This window comes from Temnothorax longispinosus, chromosome 10 (assembly GCF_030848805.1).
Source record: "Temnothorax longispinosus isolate EJ_2023e chromosome 10, Tlon_JGU_v1, whole genome shotgun sequence".
Classification (NCBI taxonomy): Eukaryota; Metazoa; Arthropoda; class Insecta; order Hymenoptera; family Formicidae; genus Temnothorax; species Temnothorax longispinosus.
In genome coordinates, this window is record NC_092367.1 from 15,772,145 (window position 1) to 15,789,362 (window position 17,218).

Below are 17,218 nucleotides of genomic sequence, written 5' to 3' on the forward strand. Positions count from 1 at the left end.
GGCACAAAACGCAGAAACGGTTGTTGGGAATTTTTCATTTACGCATATGCAAGTTATCATTTATACATATACAAGTACGCACGGATACTTCGGAGCTTAATTGAGCACTTTTGGGTTTCGACTATTAACAAACTATTTTATCTTTACAGTCAAGAATCTTAGAGATTGTTTTTACACTTGTGTATTTTACCACAAATCTCAAGAATCAGTGTTTTTGTGAAGATTTTATCCTGCTCTCTTCTTTATATCTTTTGTTATTTGTTTATTACTTTTAAATTGGTTTATTTGTTATAATTTAATAGTTTTTCATATAAATATATATTCTTTTATAATTTTTTTAAATTAAAGCAATTCAATAATTTTTTTTATGAACGCTCCAAACTTAATATCTGCATGAAATTTTTTATTTAAATCTGATATAACTCACGAAACAGACAGAGTTCGATCGTGTTGGCAACGTTTTTCATCCCTCACATCTAAAGGAATCTCGGGAAGGTCTCACGGATGCATTCTTGCGTACGACGATTAATTCAGTGCTCTCTTATTAGCGCCACCACATGCACTCGTTTCATCCCGCTCCGCTGCTTGCAAGTCGCTTTTTGCCGCTTCGCCAGAAACGCCGACGTGCTTGCGCGAAAGCCGCGGCTCTCGTTGAGATGCAGTTGCTCTAAGGCTAAGGCCAAGGTTGTTTAAGGCAGTCTTCTTGGACAGATAGAGCCTCTTTCTTTATCTGTCCCTTGCATCGACTATGGTCAAAAAACCATATGGTATCTTTTGCTTTTTTTTGGTTTTTAAGTCAGAAAATTTTTCTTTGCAAAAAGAACAAAAAAAACTAAAATAAATCGAGAACAATTTATTTTCATGGAATTGTGATAAAATTAGAATGTATAGGAATATAAGAGATAAATATTTAACAATCGTGAAGAAAATTCTGAATACCCATAAAATAACTTTTTCTTCAATTTTTGTAACAAGTCGCTTGTTTTTACTAAGATTATCAAAAGTAATTAGATATTAAAATCAATTCTCGTTGATTTAATTGACACATTATTAATGCATTTATGCGTTAATGCATTAATGCGTTAATGAAACCAGTGTTAAAATCCAAATAAAAGAATTTGATTTCTAACAAATAAATTGTCTTACTATATACCAGATGCATTTGAAGAACATTGAGAAAGAGAATTATTTTGACGCTGAATTTTGATATGTTATGTCTTTTTAATCACTGTAAAAACAACAGATAACCAATATCAATTTTTAGTGTTTATTTTTATAATATATTGTACATTTATTTACTATTACATATTACTATTACACGTGGATTTTTAATTTAATAAATTTATTTTTTCACAATTTTTTTTTAAATTAAAATCGATAATGAAAATTGTTTTATGCATGATAGACTGCGCAATTTTGTTATTCGATCTCTGATGATGCATCAAGATATCAGAAAATATATTTCCGCTCTAAAGATTCTAGTTAAACATTGCTAACTTGTATCTACGTTAATTAGTAGTATCAACTGTGCCGACTAATGTAAATAAGATTGCAATGATCGTGAAGATAACATCGTGCAACGTGCACTGTTGAACCAGCTCATAAATTAAATACCAGTCTTTGCAAGGAGATCTGTCAAAGAAAAAAGTAAATCGAATAGGAGAAAATTATAGTTTAGTAAATACAGATATTACACTGTCTATAAAAAATAAAGACGATATAAACTTTAGTGTTTTTCTACTTTTTATTTAAATTTTTTCTCTTATAGATGTTACTAGATATTGGCAAGATTCCGATAACTCTGGCGCCTTAATTTGACGATGGTTTCTGGTAGTACTTTTAATGCTGAACAAAAAATTATATACATCTTATAGGGCTAACTGCTCTGGTTTTCGAGATATACAGTGTTAAAGTTAAAAATAAATAATATGAATTTTTAAATAATACTTCAATTGTGTGTGTATAAACAGTACACACGTAAGCGAGGGAGGGGCTACCGCACTTCCTTCGAAAGCAGGGGGGAGGTGGCGGTGAACCTCGGTTCGCGTGAAAAGTTGAAAACACGAACCGTGACAATGATAAACCTACTTGTTTCGCCCTATATTCAAGTCAGAGGAGAGAGGGTAGACCTCGAAATATCTTACGTTGTTTACGTTTTTGTCTCGAGTGGAAAAGGTATGCGTGTTCTTGTGATACATTCTTTACCTGTAACATACAGTTTAACACTGTATATCTCGAAAACCAGAGCAGTTAGCCCTATAAGACCTATATAATTTTTTGTTCAGCATTAAATGTACTACCAGAAACCATCGTCAAATTAAGGCGCCAGAGTTATCGGAATCTAACCTAGATATTAGATAACTGACAAGTTTCAAGAATAATTATTAATTATTCGCTTTTTCTTATAGTAATTTATTTTGATGAAAGCACATAAATTCTTCTGTATATAAGCTATTTATTAATGCAGATGCAAATTAAATTTACTGTTACCGTAACAATATCTATAATGTAGATTGATTTTTATCTTGAGATTTTATCGTATATCGCACACTATTTCGTAATTCTTTTATACTCAACGTTGGGAGAAAACTTTGAAAGCAGTTTTTAATTGAACAAGAATTATATTCATGACCAAGATTGCACTTTGCATTGTCTCTCCTGATTAGAAACAGTAATTTATCGATGAAATTGAGCTTCTTGATGTGGCCTCTTTATGTCACGCCAATAAGATCGATTTACGGTATCCGCGAAATAAATCGTATATATTTTCACAAGAGTTTTCGTTGAAGTCGTTGAAATGCCTTGCTAGTTTTCGTGGAAGATACACACAAATCCGTTACCGCGTAAAAATTAAACGAGTGCATCAGTATAATTAATCGCAAGCTTTATTACTGTGAAAATTAATGAGAATGGGAACAATGTAAGAAGTGACGGGCAATATAAAAGTTTATGTAAATATAACGTATATGCAGAAATAAGAAGACATAACGAAGCTCGTAAAATATACTATTAATTATAAATTTAATCGGAGAATTGCATTCGCTGAAAACATGAAAATACCACGTTCTATTAACGAAACAAGATTAAGAAGCTATCCAGCTATCCTTCGTAACTTTTTAATAGCTGGAGCAAAAAAATTACTTTTAAAAGCAAAAATAGCAAATAATTAGCAAATTATATAATTCCATATACAATTTTTTCTGATAATTTGGCTTGTTAGGTAGCTTAATATAGATACCTAAATTAATTTTCCAATTAACATTCTATATTTATTCAACACATATTTTGTAAAGCGTGGTTGATGAGTCGTAAAATATCTCGTTGATAAACGACGTTTCGACGCATATTTTTCCGATAACAGTTGATTCCGGATGAAATTTATCTGACGCTTTAACTCATAAACCTGTTTGTTCCATGCTAACCACTATATTGAACATAAATATGATATATCGACTTCACGTCGTAAGTTACATTTCAAAAATAAATCTCTTAACGTGCACGACACAAGATTATTATAAATATAAAACAATGTTTGTTTTTGTTCTGATTTTATAATTAATTTTTATGAGACAATAAATAATAAAAATGCATTTAAAGATATTATTTACAGATGTCAAATATTGTGCCTGAGATAATACTCGTAGGGGGAATTATAATAGAAATAATTCTGCAAAGTCATTCAGCGCCGCGAACCTGAGTTAATACTGCGAATACTCACATATATTTAGACATATCATTCATACATGATATGCACACATTTTTATAAGTGATAGTTTGATAAATATTTGAGAAGAAATGGAAACAAGATAAAACCTAATTTATAAAAATAATGAAGAAATAGGAGTAAAATCCATATATATATTTAATATAGATGAAGCAGAATAGCTAAAGCTCATGGTTTATTTAGATTCTTTAATTTAAATAAAAATTTTACTGTATTTCCTTTTATCACGATTAATTATAAGCGTTAACTCATATAACATTTGACAATTAAATCGTGTAACATTTGACTTTTGTAATTATGTAGTTTCGTAAATCTTGTTACCGGAAAAAAGAATATAAGAAAAGATAAACGTTAAGTAACCCAACTAATAAAAGTTAATTGATATTAATGGGATAGAATGAAACAGGTGTTGACCCTTTTGCCGTTGAATCATCTAATCGCGGCGGTTTCATTGTACAAAATCGCAGTAAATTGCCGTACGGTGAGATTTATGTCGCTTAGAAAGTCAGCGGCGTACTTTTCACGGTGAATCGACATTTTCGCCGCCATATAAATCACCCTTGCGAACATCTCGCTTTAGAAAGCGGTAATCACTTGACTTTTCGATAGCGGGTTAAAAAATTTCTTTTTTTACGTGGTCAAACTCGTATTCGCTGAAACATGCGCGTTAAGCGCTTTGCGCAACTTTCTTTGCGCATTTAAAAAATTAATATTTTGCAATATGCATGACCATTTGGTTACCGTGAAACTAAATTCATTATTAATTATGAAAACAAATTTTACTAATTTCTTATCAGCGTACTTAATATCGATTCAAATAATTGCAACATTAGCCAATTATTTTCTCCATTCCGATTAGAGGTATTAATTTACAGACATTTATTTATTAATACAGTTAACTCCGATGCGGCACGCCGCACCGTGACGAAAGTCGTCGACGCGGAAGCGATCGGGCGGGAAAATGCGCAGTCGACGGCGAGTTTAATTCAACGATTTGCAACGTGTCTTCCCCACGTGCGCTTTATACACTTTGTTGTAAAGACGTCAGCGAGCTGACAGCGCGCCAGACACTTGAAAGGGACGAGCCAGTCACGCTCGCAGATCAGATCCTTTGTCGGTGGTGCAATTAAGATAAGGACTCGCAGGAGAGGAGAGAACGTTTCCTGTCACAGGGCGGCGATGTCGCCTCGCACCGAGAAAGCGGCAGGCTCTTCGAAAGAAGTCAGCGCTTCCACGAAAGGGGTTGATTGGCCGAAGCGCTGTTCAATTTGCATAGCTATCATTCTAAATTGCGGTCTGGGAGGTCCGAATGCGGTTATTGCCAGCGTAAAACCTCGAGCGAAATGATTCAGCGCAATAATATAGGAGTCATCCGAGCATTCGCGAAGAGTTCCGGAATCGGCAAAGTCGTGGGATCTATATTTACAGAGAAAAATTTTTCACGAAGCACATAATTTTTTGCGGAGTATTAAATTAATTACTATTATAAAATCATGAGTACAAAATATTGTAGAGTGATGTAGAGAATAAATTATTTATTTGAAATATGAAAAATCTACATTTTTTAGCTGTTGTTTGAATTTTCAAAAAATTGTAACGTCAAGTTTTAGTTTGCAAATTATCTTAAGCATTAAAGTCTAACAGATTTCTATAGTGAACAGCAGTTAAGTTAAAATGCACTTAACTGAAATGGATTGTCATAAATTGAGTTAATCCCACTCTATGTGCGCGTGATGCATCTCGTTTAGATTTCGTTACGTCTCGCGGTAGTTATCAATAAACCATTAGCGTGTCGCAGAGGAGATTGAATTAAAAGGCTCGTTGGTCAGAGTGACGGGATGATTAATAATCGGTATAGGTACATGAACGAATATCGTGTGGGCAGCGCTGTCACGATTCGACCGATTGAAGGAGAATGCGTTCGTCCGAGTAGAACGTAATGTAAGTCGGCCACCGTCGTGGGCAGTATGACCATTAATTTGTTGCTACATACGTTTACGGACATGAGATCGAAGCCCGCTTGATCCAATGATCTGATAGACTAAATTCAACACGTATTGCTTGCTCACGTTAGTTATCCCCATGATTAACAAAATGTAATCGAGAATAAGCGCAATTAATAAATGTTCATGGTTATCGTTTTTTCGCGCAACTACGTTGAAATTAAATATTCTACAGTTAAATATTCTACTTAAAAAAAAAAAAACTTATAATTTCGTGACTTACGATTTAATGCTATTTTAAATTTTGTATTATTAATCTTCCATATATTTTTATTACAAAGTAGATTATTAGGATAATTAGTAAAAGTTACCTCGGTTCTTTCGTAAGATTGTTTCTGGAACTCTGGCTATGATATATTTAAAGTATCTCGTACTTTACAGCCTTGTACGCCATTACATACTTCGTTATCTCGCGTTACACCGAAAAAACCACGATTTACAAGCTGTAGGGAAACTACTTATAATGTATCAAAAATATGGCTCTTCCTAAGTAGCGTGCGGTGTTTAGATTTCGGTGGAGAGACTCGCACGTCACAGATTATTGCCTCGCTATAACTCTCGTGTGGAAAAAGTTCCGAGCTCTCGGTCGGCTTATCGGTCTGAGAACCACTTGTTATACTAGGAGAGCGAGGCTCGTAAGTTCTCTCGACACCATTGATTGTAAGCTTCATTGTCGAGCACGCGTGCACACATGGACATACTTCATGATTGTCGCGCAATGCACGCGCACTCGAATATCTCAGAAAGGCAATTACCGCGAATTACGTTTTTATTCTGCCCCTTTTCCCATATTTCACTCCGTCTGCTCCTCCGTATTTCTTTCTCTGTACTTATTTTCGCCGTATTGCTTAATGGGACATCAGTATACCGTTATTGTGTAATTCTTCAAAAGCTAATATGGCCCTGCTTTCCGCATAACTTCAACGTTGATTGAGTATTTGTAATCTCGCGAAAGCGCATATAATTGAATAGATAGCAAGTACATTGTTTAATATGATAGAATAATTTATAATTTGATTGACAGTATAATTTATAATTTGATAATTTTTGATATTTTTCTTCTTTTGCAATGTTAAAATCATTTAATGTATAGTCACGTCTTTTACAAGCAAGTGCTAATTAACAGTAGTGTCAAAATGCTAGTTCCACAAATATTAGCACACCATTTCAAACACCATTGTTATTAATTGCGGGATATTGTATCCATTTGTAAATACATTGTCAAGTGCGTACATACATAATGAGAGAAGGATAGGTTGGGAAACGATTAATCGCAGGGCGACTCACAATCACCATTGTTATCATCGGTAGGGATACTTTACGCGAGACGGTCACACTGTTTCGAGTTCATTATCGAACGTGGCGGCCACGTGGTTGCACGCCGTCCGCCACTCAGACATTTAAATTGCACGCGCCACGAAAGCAACTCGCGCGGCCGGTCGTTCGCGGGACGCTGCATTTGCCGTATCCGCAATTGCAATCCGTTTTGACGTTTACCGCACCAGGTGCACCGGACGTGTGTAAACAAAGAATTGTTACCGTGTGTACGCTCGCTTATTACAGTAGTCGCTACTTGCATCCTCTCATTGTACTATTTGCATTCTTTCTTGTATTCGTAATCGTTCTGTGAGGGAGAGAGAGAGAGAGAGAGAGAGAGAACGAAGAGTTTGTAAAGAGTACTTGTACACGACATGAATTTAGCGTTGCATAGCGTTGCTCTGAATCTAGCTACGAACATACAAATGCATTTTTGAATAGATTCATTTGGCATAACATGATAAGTATATTCATATTTGTATAATATACGTGTATTTAAAAATTTGTATACTTTATGTAGTTTATGTTCTAGATATATAAAAATTTCAAGTCGCGTAACTTCAGGAAGCTAAAAAATTTAAAATCACGCGATTCGGATTTCGGATTTACTTGCATGATCATTCAGAATGAGGATTATAATTCCGCTAATCAAAATATAATGTAGCAATTATAATGAGTTCAACGCACGTTGAGACAGATCAGATTGCGTTTAATTGCGGCGAGTTCACCGCCGAGTGCCAAACGCCGTTTCTGTTAATCTCTCTCTTATCCCTACGTCGTATCGCATCGAATTCTTGACTGGCGCGTTCGAGTACCGTGACCATTAATATTACACCTCGTTAATCCCACCGAGAGCGAGTCTGATTAATCGATTGAGCCGCATGGCGATCGGCAGGCATCAATTATGGCTACACCGACAGGTTTTCGTTTTCGGCCTGATATTCGCCGCGGGATGCCACTTATACGAATAGCCGGATCGATAATCGATTTCTCGCGGCGTTCAAACGCACCTGTAATTCCAGGCATCCGTGTAAATCAAGTGAAAATGCGATATATCGAAATATATCACGAGTTACGAACGTGATTCTTCGACGCTTATTAATGGCAGCGATGATAGGCTCGAGGATCACAGAGACGCAACGCTCGTTAAAGTCTGGTTTAATAAATTAATTTTACAGTCGACATCTTTGAGATTTTAAAAGCAAATAAACTTTAACAGAGGAACGATATTCTTCTCTCATATTAATAATCTTTGTCACGTTTAAGATTGATTATAGTTAATTATTTCTTATTGACATTTAATTGAAACGTATAATTTTTTTTCCGACTATTAGAATGAAACAGTGAAATTAAAAATTTACGTAAAAATCGTTAGTTTTATACAAATATAAAAAGACTTCTAATGCTGTTGAAATTTCTCAGATTAAAGAATACGAGTTGTCTACAATGCAGTAGCTTTAAATTTATTACTAAGTGGTAGCACAAGTAGTCAGATGTATGAAATAGCTTATAAATGCAGCGAGCTCGTAATCAGCATTAAGAAATGTCGGAATGTCTTTTACCGCGTACAGACGTACAGACGTACTTCAGTTCAATGACGGTATACAGCTCTAGCTTATACTTCATATGAAGAAAATTGACTTTGACAGGCTGAAGTGGCGGTCGCGAGCACTTCTTTTCACTGTCTCAATAGGGTGTCTACAAAAATACACCGACCGTCTGGAAAGCATACGGTGCTTCTTCTTTGCTTAGTCTCGCGGTTGCCAAAGAAGATCCGAGAATGAAAAGTGGTGGAAATCCCGGAATTCATCACAATCGCACAATGGCGCGCGTGCTGTATCCGAAACCGAATCTCAGAATTACAAGAGGGGTCCTTTAAGAATCTATTCTATAGCCACAATTTTCGGGGTCGTACTTTTTGAGATTGTAGAGTGCTAGGGGTTTTCCTTCCTCAGAAAATTCTCACCTCTTGGCATGCCCGAACACATAAATTGACATTAGACCCATTGAAGAAAGAACAGTTAAAGTAGCATTCCTGATGAAACTTGGACGCTCAAGACTACCGCTTTCTCACTTTCCACCGATCAGCTAACAGACGCGCTCGTTCGAACCGCGTTTTACACCGCCCGATATGTTAATGGAGATGTAAAGCGACACGTTCTCCTCACAGATACGACACGCTCGATAATTTATTATAATTATTGTTGAGCATCCGGATTCTTCGCCACGTCAAGTGTTAACTCATTGCACGTGTCGCCAACGGGACCGCCGTGATTTCCATTCATGTTTCATGCGTACATACACTACTTGACGTGTTGCGTCGATCTTTAAAAGCGAGTGGGCTTTACGACGACGAATGACGCAACAATAAACTGTGGGCCCGCCGCGATTCCATTCCTGAGCCAATATTTCATTACGGATACCCGTTCCGATACCAGTATCCATTACTTGATTTGTAGCCCGCTGGCGAAACGAGTATGCTACCTCGCACTATTTCATCGTTGTTACCGTCAATGATAGCGCGATTTACTGCGCGCGTATCTTAATGACTGTGAAAATGTAATGTTGGTTCGCGCATGCACATTTCCTTAATCTATACTATTATTATAAAGCAACAGGGTTTGCATTTTTTTTGTCCGCTATGATCTCGGAAACCAATGGACCGAATTTTTACCAAACGTATATGAAATAAGGGTAGAATTTCCCGGGGAGTGCTATAGGGTGTATAGTTTTTTGTTACCGATCTTTTGGAAACCGGTTTTTCTAATTTCTTCAATTTTTCAGGAAATAATTGGCCGAATCTCAAAGAATTATAGATCAAGCAGGGGCATATAAAGTGTATAATTTTTCGTTACCGATCTTTTTGGAAGCCGGTACGGAAATTTTTTCAATTTTTCGGGAATTTATTGACCGAATCTTAAAGAAGTAGTGGTAGAATTTTACGGGGAGTGCCATGATGTGTACAGTTTTTGTTACCGATCTTTTTGGAAACCGGTTTTTTTAATTTTTCCAATTTTTAGGGAAATAATTGATTGAATCTCAAAAAATTATACATGAAGAAGGAGTATAATTTCCCGTGCTATAAAGTGTACTATTTTTTGTTACCGATCTTTTTGGAAACCGGTTCGGAATGACCGAATCTCAAAGAATTGTACATAAAGTAGGGGTTGAATTTCCCGGGGAGTGCCATAAAGTATATAATTTTTCGTTACTTACCGATCTTTTAAAAATCAGTTTTTTAATTTTTTCAATTTTTCGGGAAATAATAAGGGGGGAGGGGGAGGGGGGAAGGAGGGAAAGAAAGAGAGACTATTTGCGTGTCTTAAATATAATATAAATTATAAAATAATAAATAGGAAAAATTTATTTAGGTATACCTAAAAATAACGAACAGTTATATTTGTGCAATTTAATTAAATAAAATCAATGTACCTATTATTTGTTGAAAATATGTATGATATTCCATCATTAATACTTGTCAATTAATTCAATATTATATAGAACAGAATGTAATATCGTTAGTAATTTTACTTTTTCAGTCTCATTACAATAATTTATTTGCCTTTGAGTTTGAATCACTGAAATAATCCATGATTAATTACTATAATCCTAAAAAATTTTTTGAAAGCCGCTTCAGGAGCTCAAGTTACTTAATCTTACGTCACCGTGCAAGAGACTTGAATCAAGTCAGTGGCTCGCTTGGTGGGTACATACATATTTTTCTTTTCTTTCACAAGAGGATGCGATCCTTGAAACACGGGTGAAACAAGCTGTAGCTGGCTGAACTATTAGTCATAAGGACCACCAAGCGCGTTCCTGGCACGGCCCAGTTGCATGTGAACCAAACCACATCAGGATATTTTGTAAATACGTTATCGTGAACACGAGAGGAAATGGAACTCTTAAGTGCGGCCCCTCGAGTTCTTCGAGAGGACACGCTGCACCTATTAGCGGAACAAAAAATTCTTCCTGACGAAGAATGGGTTAAGCGAGTCTCATTTGATTTTCAAGAGGAAGGAGCTGCTTTTTGCAGAACACAATGAGCTTGTAACGCGTGTAACGGACCGTAACAAATGACCGTATGTCGTCATTGTTTTTCGGTATAAATCTGCGCTCTCTATTCGTATACGATTAGACTTTTGGATGAGTCATAGTACCGTTCGGAAGATTAATTTCTGTTAGAGAAAGCACACAATGAATAACTGAAAACTTTCCATTATAAATTTTGTCAAAGTTTAGATATAATATTGGTTACATCGTAAAAATAGGTTTAAAATTTATTTTGTCTTCTTCTTCTATTTAGTTTCCGTTTATAGATTCAAATAAGCTTTTTGATCTTTTCTTGTCCCGGGATAATATCGTCTTAGGATAATCGATTTGGTCGTTGACAAATCGTAAAGACGCTGAGCAGGCAGGGTTACGACGACATGATCCTAATAATAACGGCAACTCTTCGGTGGTAATTACCAGAAGTCTTTACCGCGACGACGCGAACTCTATCGAGCGTGCAGCACCGCGGCGCGATGCACCGACGTCATTCTCCGTACTCGGTATATCTCTTGGCGTTGCTTGCATGCGAATCACGCGAATCACAGTCTCCTCTCTCGCATGACGTTGCGTAGGTTTACTACACACGCACGTGGACACGTGCGTCGTGCCACGCCGCGCGCCGGCCGGCCGGCCGGCGGGCGGAAAGACGGAACAGGGGTTATTTCTGTCGTCATCAGTCACTCGTAGCAGGTTTAAGTCGCTTCACGGCAGTACGAGAGAGGCAGAGGAAGAGAGGCGCACGAAGCAGGAGAGAAGACTCCGATTTCGTGCGCAGACATGACACAATGCCGTAGTCTCTGCTCCTTTTCTGGAATCGCCGTGCACGTGATCCTCCCCCTTGCCATGTTGCGACTATTATAAGAAGAGAGTATGTACATATGAGAAAGTGGAGTATATAGTTGGACACGAGAGAAGAGAAAGCGCGATGCACTCTAAATGTAGAGCGTGCTCGTCTATAAGCACGGAAGCCGGTAACAAGACACATCTTTTAAATTTGAATATATATTTTCTTAGTAAACATATTTAAGTAGATGACTAATTATAGAATTCGGAGTAATTGATTTTGACGTAGTAAATTCTAAAAAATGGGACTGAAGCAAACACTAAATATAAGCTCTTAATTAACAGTGTTTAAATAAATGCAATGGATTTAATCTTATAATATTTTATTGAACATAGTATTTTCTAATATTTTTATACATATCTATATATTATTGTGTGCTGCAATACATTTTAGGTTTTTATTTTAATTTTTTATTTCCTTTTTTCGCACACATTTGCGATTAAGTATCTCTATATAATGCCACGGTAAATAATCATTGTATTTCATTATTGCGTTTCGCTTGAGCTGCATAATTTGATCGTGGGACGTGTGTCTTGAAACATTGGCGGACAGGCCAATTCATGAACGGAAGGATACATCGCTCACGACAAAATGACTGTGTAGTAAATGTTCTCGAACCAAGCCTCTGCCAATTTCCTGATCACTCGCGTCTCCAATCCCGTGTGTCAACGCGAACCACGCCCGCGTTCAATGTTTCACGCGTTTGCTGTGCGTTGGAAATGCATGGAGCGCTTTCAGCGTGTCGAACGCGTCTCTTTGGAATTCGCAGAGCGATCGTTACGGTAGTAGTTGCAAGGTGCAATCGGGGGTGCAATCGGTGAGGCAGGGAGAGGCGATCGTGATTCACGATAATCGATGGATGCTTCAAGGACGGGAAGGATGGTGCGTTACCTAGAACTCGATCGTTTGGATTTAAATCGTTCCTTGAATTTCCATAAGAATGTGGAATGAAGATGGAATGTAAAGTTGTTGCGAGTAATATATGAAAGTTTTTCTTTAATACAAATTTGTCATGTTTAAAATATGAAGGCGCTGATATTTTTCTGATGTGATCCAATTTCACTGATGTGGTCTAAGTGTACAGATATTTTTTTTCTCTTTTGGTACATCAAACAGTGCAAATTTATTTTATACGTATAATTTAAAACGTAGAGTATCTTTCGAAGAATTTTGTTTTTTGACAATATTTGACAAAATGTCATAAAATGTGTTGACTCATTTATTTGGAAGTGAAATGAATGTTCGCACATTATTAGGTACCTTTAATGAGAGATGTCATTATTGTCGCTTTCCCATTCAAACAATAGTCTAGTCACGAGAGGAATAGGAGCGGTTCGTTGGCAGACTACTGCAGCCCGACACGCGCACAATGCGCGTCCGCTCGTTCTCCGACGAACGCCCAGTTGCTTTCTTTCCACGCGCGCATAATGCGCGCAGTTTGGTGCAAGCAGCACGTCCGGGAGATTTCTGCCACGTTGTTCTTGAAATAGGGAGCTATACGTGAGTGCGCATGGGGGCTTAGTGGGACTCGTACAGATTCGTCACCGGACCCAGAACAGCGAGCGAGGCTTCGCCTTTTACGTGGCGGGCATTTGTTTTGTTAGGGATTTTCTGGTATGATGAACGAGATGACTTCGCGTGGGATGCTTTCTGCGTACTATGTGCGCATGTCGCTTTTGTGTACAAAGAGTATACTGATTAATTTTGAGAATAATCTCAAGCTTAATACGAGGTTACAAACAAAAATTATTTTAAAATTTAAATTTAAGTCTTTTAGCAAATTATCACAAGCTTTCAAATTTTTTTGCTTTACAAGTAGTACATAATTTACATAAGTACATAAATATGTTAGAGACTCATTTATCTTTCTCATGCATTAATATTGCAAAACGTGTATTCAAAAAAGCGAGTTAATCGAGAATATGGCAAAAGGCTCATTAGCGACGTGAAATATTGCAATGCGATTATAATCTGATTAGCACGTTTTACGTAGCGCTTGGAAAGCGTCGTTAACGATCTTTCCCTCGCTATATCGGCTGTGTAAGCTTTAACCTGGGCTGTTATTAAATATTGTTTAAATGAGTGATACCGAAGGATCATTATTTACCGCCATGCGCTCTTACGTGGCGGCGTGTAATCCGCACGCAGTGAACATTAATCAAGTGTGATGGATCGTGCGAGTCGTACGTACACCCGCAACATATAATACTGACTAATAACAGCGATTTTTGGCAGGATACAACGCATAATTCTCAACATATATCTTAAATCTGAGATCAAAATCAAGATCTCACTCGCGATACAAAAGAATTTTCGATATTTATTTTATTCAAAGGTTCAAGAAAATCATGATATCAAAGCACGAGATGGCATGTATTAGCGTCGACATTATCTAGCGTAAATAATAACGAGCCTAGGATTAGAGACAATTTACGTATATGTCATCAATCCAAAGGCGAATAAAAACGTCCGACGAGTTATTAAAGTTCTGTCAACCGCTAATCAATTCTCAAGTCGTGTCGGAAAAAGAAAACCCGACCGATTGCTTCTGCCGTTGCAATTTCCACGATGCGAACGATGATCAATTCATTATCACCGGCGCAAAGTGTCTTTTATCTCTTGCGCGCTGTTCTCTCTTTCTCCCTCTCTTTCTCCCGGGGATAGGCTCGTCACGTTTCTTCACGTGTCGTACGATGTACATACACGCGGGTAACCCGTTCAGGTGTCGCCGCCGGAGAACCGACGCGACGACGAACCTGTTCGCTACATCTTCGCGCTGCATCTCCACGCTGCCCCGCAACTGGTTTCGCGTTGCGCTCTGTCAAAACCTGTTGATGGATACGTTGCCTAGCAGAAAATGACGGGATCGGGACACGTCGCTTCGATTATACGTTTCTTTTTTCTTTTACTCTTTCTTCTTTTCGTCCTCCGCTCACGCGGCTTTTCCAATCGGAGATGTTGCGTCGATCGACGTCGCCCGTACACGAAAAATAGCGACTTTTTTGGTGTATTGTAATTGCAACTGACATTCGTCCGAATGTAATTACATGCGCGTGTTATAGTACGTTGTAATTGACGTCTCTGATCGAACGGAGCTTGCACATATTCCGGATATCGCATATGCGGTGGATATGTGAGAAGCGTTTCTTATAAAATTAATTATAACTATTAGAAGTTTATGACACATGTAAAATTGTAATCTATTAAGCAAGAAGTATTTTTAATCAAGATAAAATGTTCTCTTGCAATTTTTTATTTAGTTAACATTTTAGACATTTTGAAAATTATTGTTACAATTTTTCTCCAAAAAAGAAATGGAATAAACGGAATATTTATTATTTATATTATAAATTACAAGTGATATAACTATCCATTTAAAAATTATGAACAGCGAGTATAATGAATTTTTATTGACTACAAATTTATAGACCTATCTAATAAAAATCTCAAAGAAAGACTTTTAGAAGACAAATTTAAAATTAGCTTTTCCTTGGTGTATTTTTCGCATCAAACGAATTTACGAGACGTTAATGTACACCTCCGACCTCACAGGCAGACGCTTGTGGAATAAACATAGCTAAGGCACTGAGATTCACGATGATTTATCAACGCTGTGTATCAACGCTCTGTATCAGTGTACCGATTCATCAATAAAAGATACCAGTAGTCTCGTAAAACATAACTAAAAGAGAATTAACGAAGTTTTAACGACGTGCGGCTCTATTTCGGAATCTTGACAGTGGTTTAGATGATAACAGACTCAACAGGACCTTTAGAAAGACCACGTGGCCTTAGTTTTATATTGGCAATTAATTATGATGACAGTTATAACGCTGTGTTAAAAAGTCATAATATATGATACAAACTTATAGTGTAAAATGAAAAATATTATGACATTTAAAATACCAAAATATTTAATAGTTATGTCTCTTATTATGTACCGCATAATTTTTCTTTTGTATTTTAAACTAACGAGCATTTTCCGTTTTATTTTCAGCTCAGAGAGGTCCATACACCCTGAGTAAGAGCTCGAAAACTAGCGGTCTCTTTCCGTCCACGTTCAATGTCGCTGCGAAAGCGGACATTTACGTAAACGCGACTTGCGGTGAGGAGGGCCCAGAGACATTTTGCAAGCCCTCAGAATCGTCGAGATGCGCCGTCTGCGACGCCAGGAGTCCGGATCCTGGCAAGAGGCACAACATCAGCAACATCCTCGACTCGAGTCCCGGTAAATGGTGGCAAAGCCCTACGTTAGCCAGAGGCGACCATTACGAATACATAACAATCCTCTTGGACCTGAAACAGGTAGGTGTTTAAGCGATAGGTGTGTGAATATAGGCCGGAAAAAAGAAATTTTATACAAATTGTTTTATCACAAAGATTATATATAATAATATACTCAACATAATTCTTGCGGTTTTAATGAATTTAAAGGGATAAGTGAAATAATTTTAAGTAAATAATTTTTGAAGCACCGCTTTGCGATGCTTTATATTCACATCTGATTTTGCTTTTAAGTCGTTTTCTGCGTCTATCTCTTTTTTCCCATGGCGCATTATATCGCATTAAAGGTCCTTTTGTCCTTGTCCTCCGAAAAATCGTAAAACGACTTTTGTCCTCTCGTTAGATACTCGTTTCTTGTACTATGCTCTTTGGTGTCGATTTATATCGTTTGCCGACAATGGTGAGATGGACGGAGAAAGAGATAGATACAAGAAACGAGAGAATCGAAACCGATTGTGCGAAGTGAGACAGAGAAAGATATGTATACGGTAAGATGAAGAAGATAGAGAGGCTTTAGAGGATCCCTTTCCGGAAATTTACGTGCCGGCTCGCAGGTATGCCCCATGGTAGCTCCTCGTCCTTTAACAAATTGTGAGTGGCGGCTGAGAAAAACGTTTTAACGAGCACGGCAGCCCTTTTTTTTGAGAGACCGTTAGTAATGAGGACGTAGCTCGAAAGTACTTCGAAATGGATCAGAATGAAGTGCCGACGCGACAAGCATGCAAGGGTGAGCTAAACGAGCTTTGACGAGGAGGAATTTTATTCCACGTATAGAAATTCGAAATTACAAAATAAATACCAAAATAAATCATCGTTAATTAAATGCCCTGAAAGTATTATATTTATAAACGTGATTTTTCAAATATAAAATTAAACATTTGCAAATATTACAAAATTTCTTAAGAAGGTAAAAATAAATATTAAGCAATAATTATGCTCTTTTATCACCGTCGTATGATAAAAATAAAAACGCAAAAGAAAATTAATTTCGTATAA

The 17,218-nt window shown here is 37.0% G+C and overlaps 1 protein-coding gene across 1 annotated transcript in view; it reads left to right on the top strand.

The window, feature by feature from the left end:
* The window catches only part of Wb (wing blister), a 144,888-nt gene that overhangs the window by 12,839 nt on the left and 114,831 nt on the right, over positions 1-17,218 (top strand). Inside the window, exon 2 of the mRNA XM_071790435.1 lies at positions 15,936-16,243. Coding sequence (XP_071646536.1) covers positions 15,936-16,243 — 308 coding nt within the window. The remainder of the gene's footprint in view (positions 1-15,935; positions 16,244-17,218) is intronic.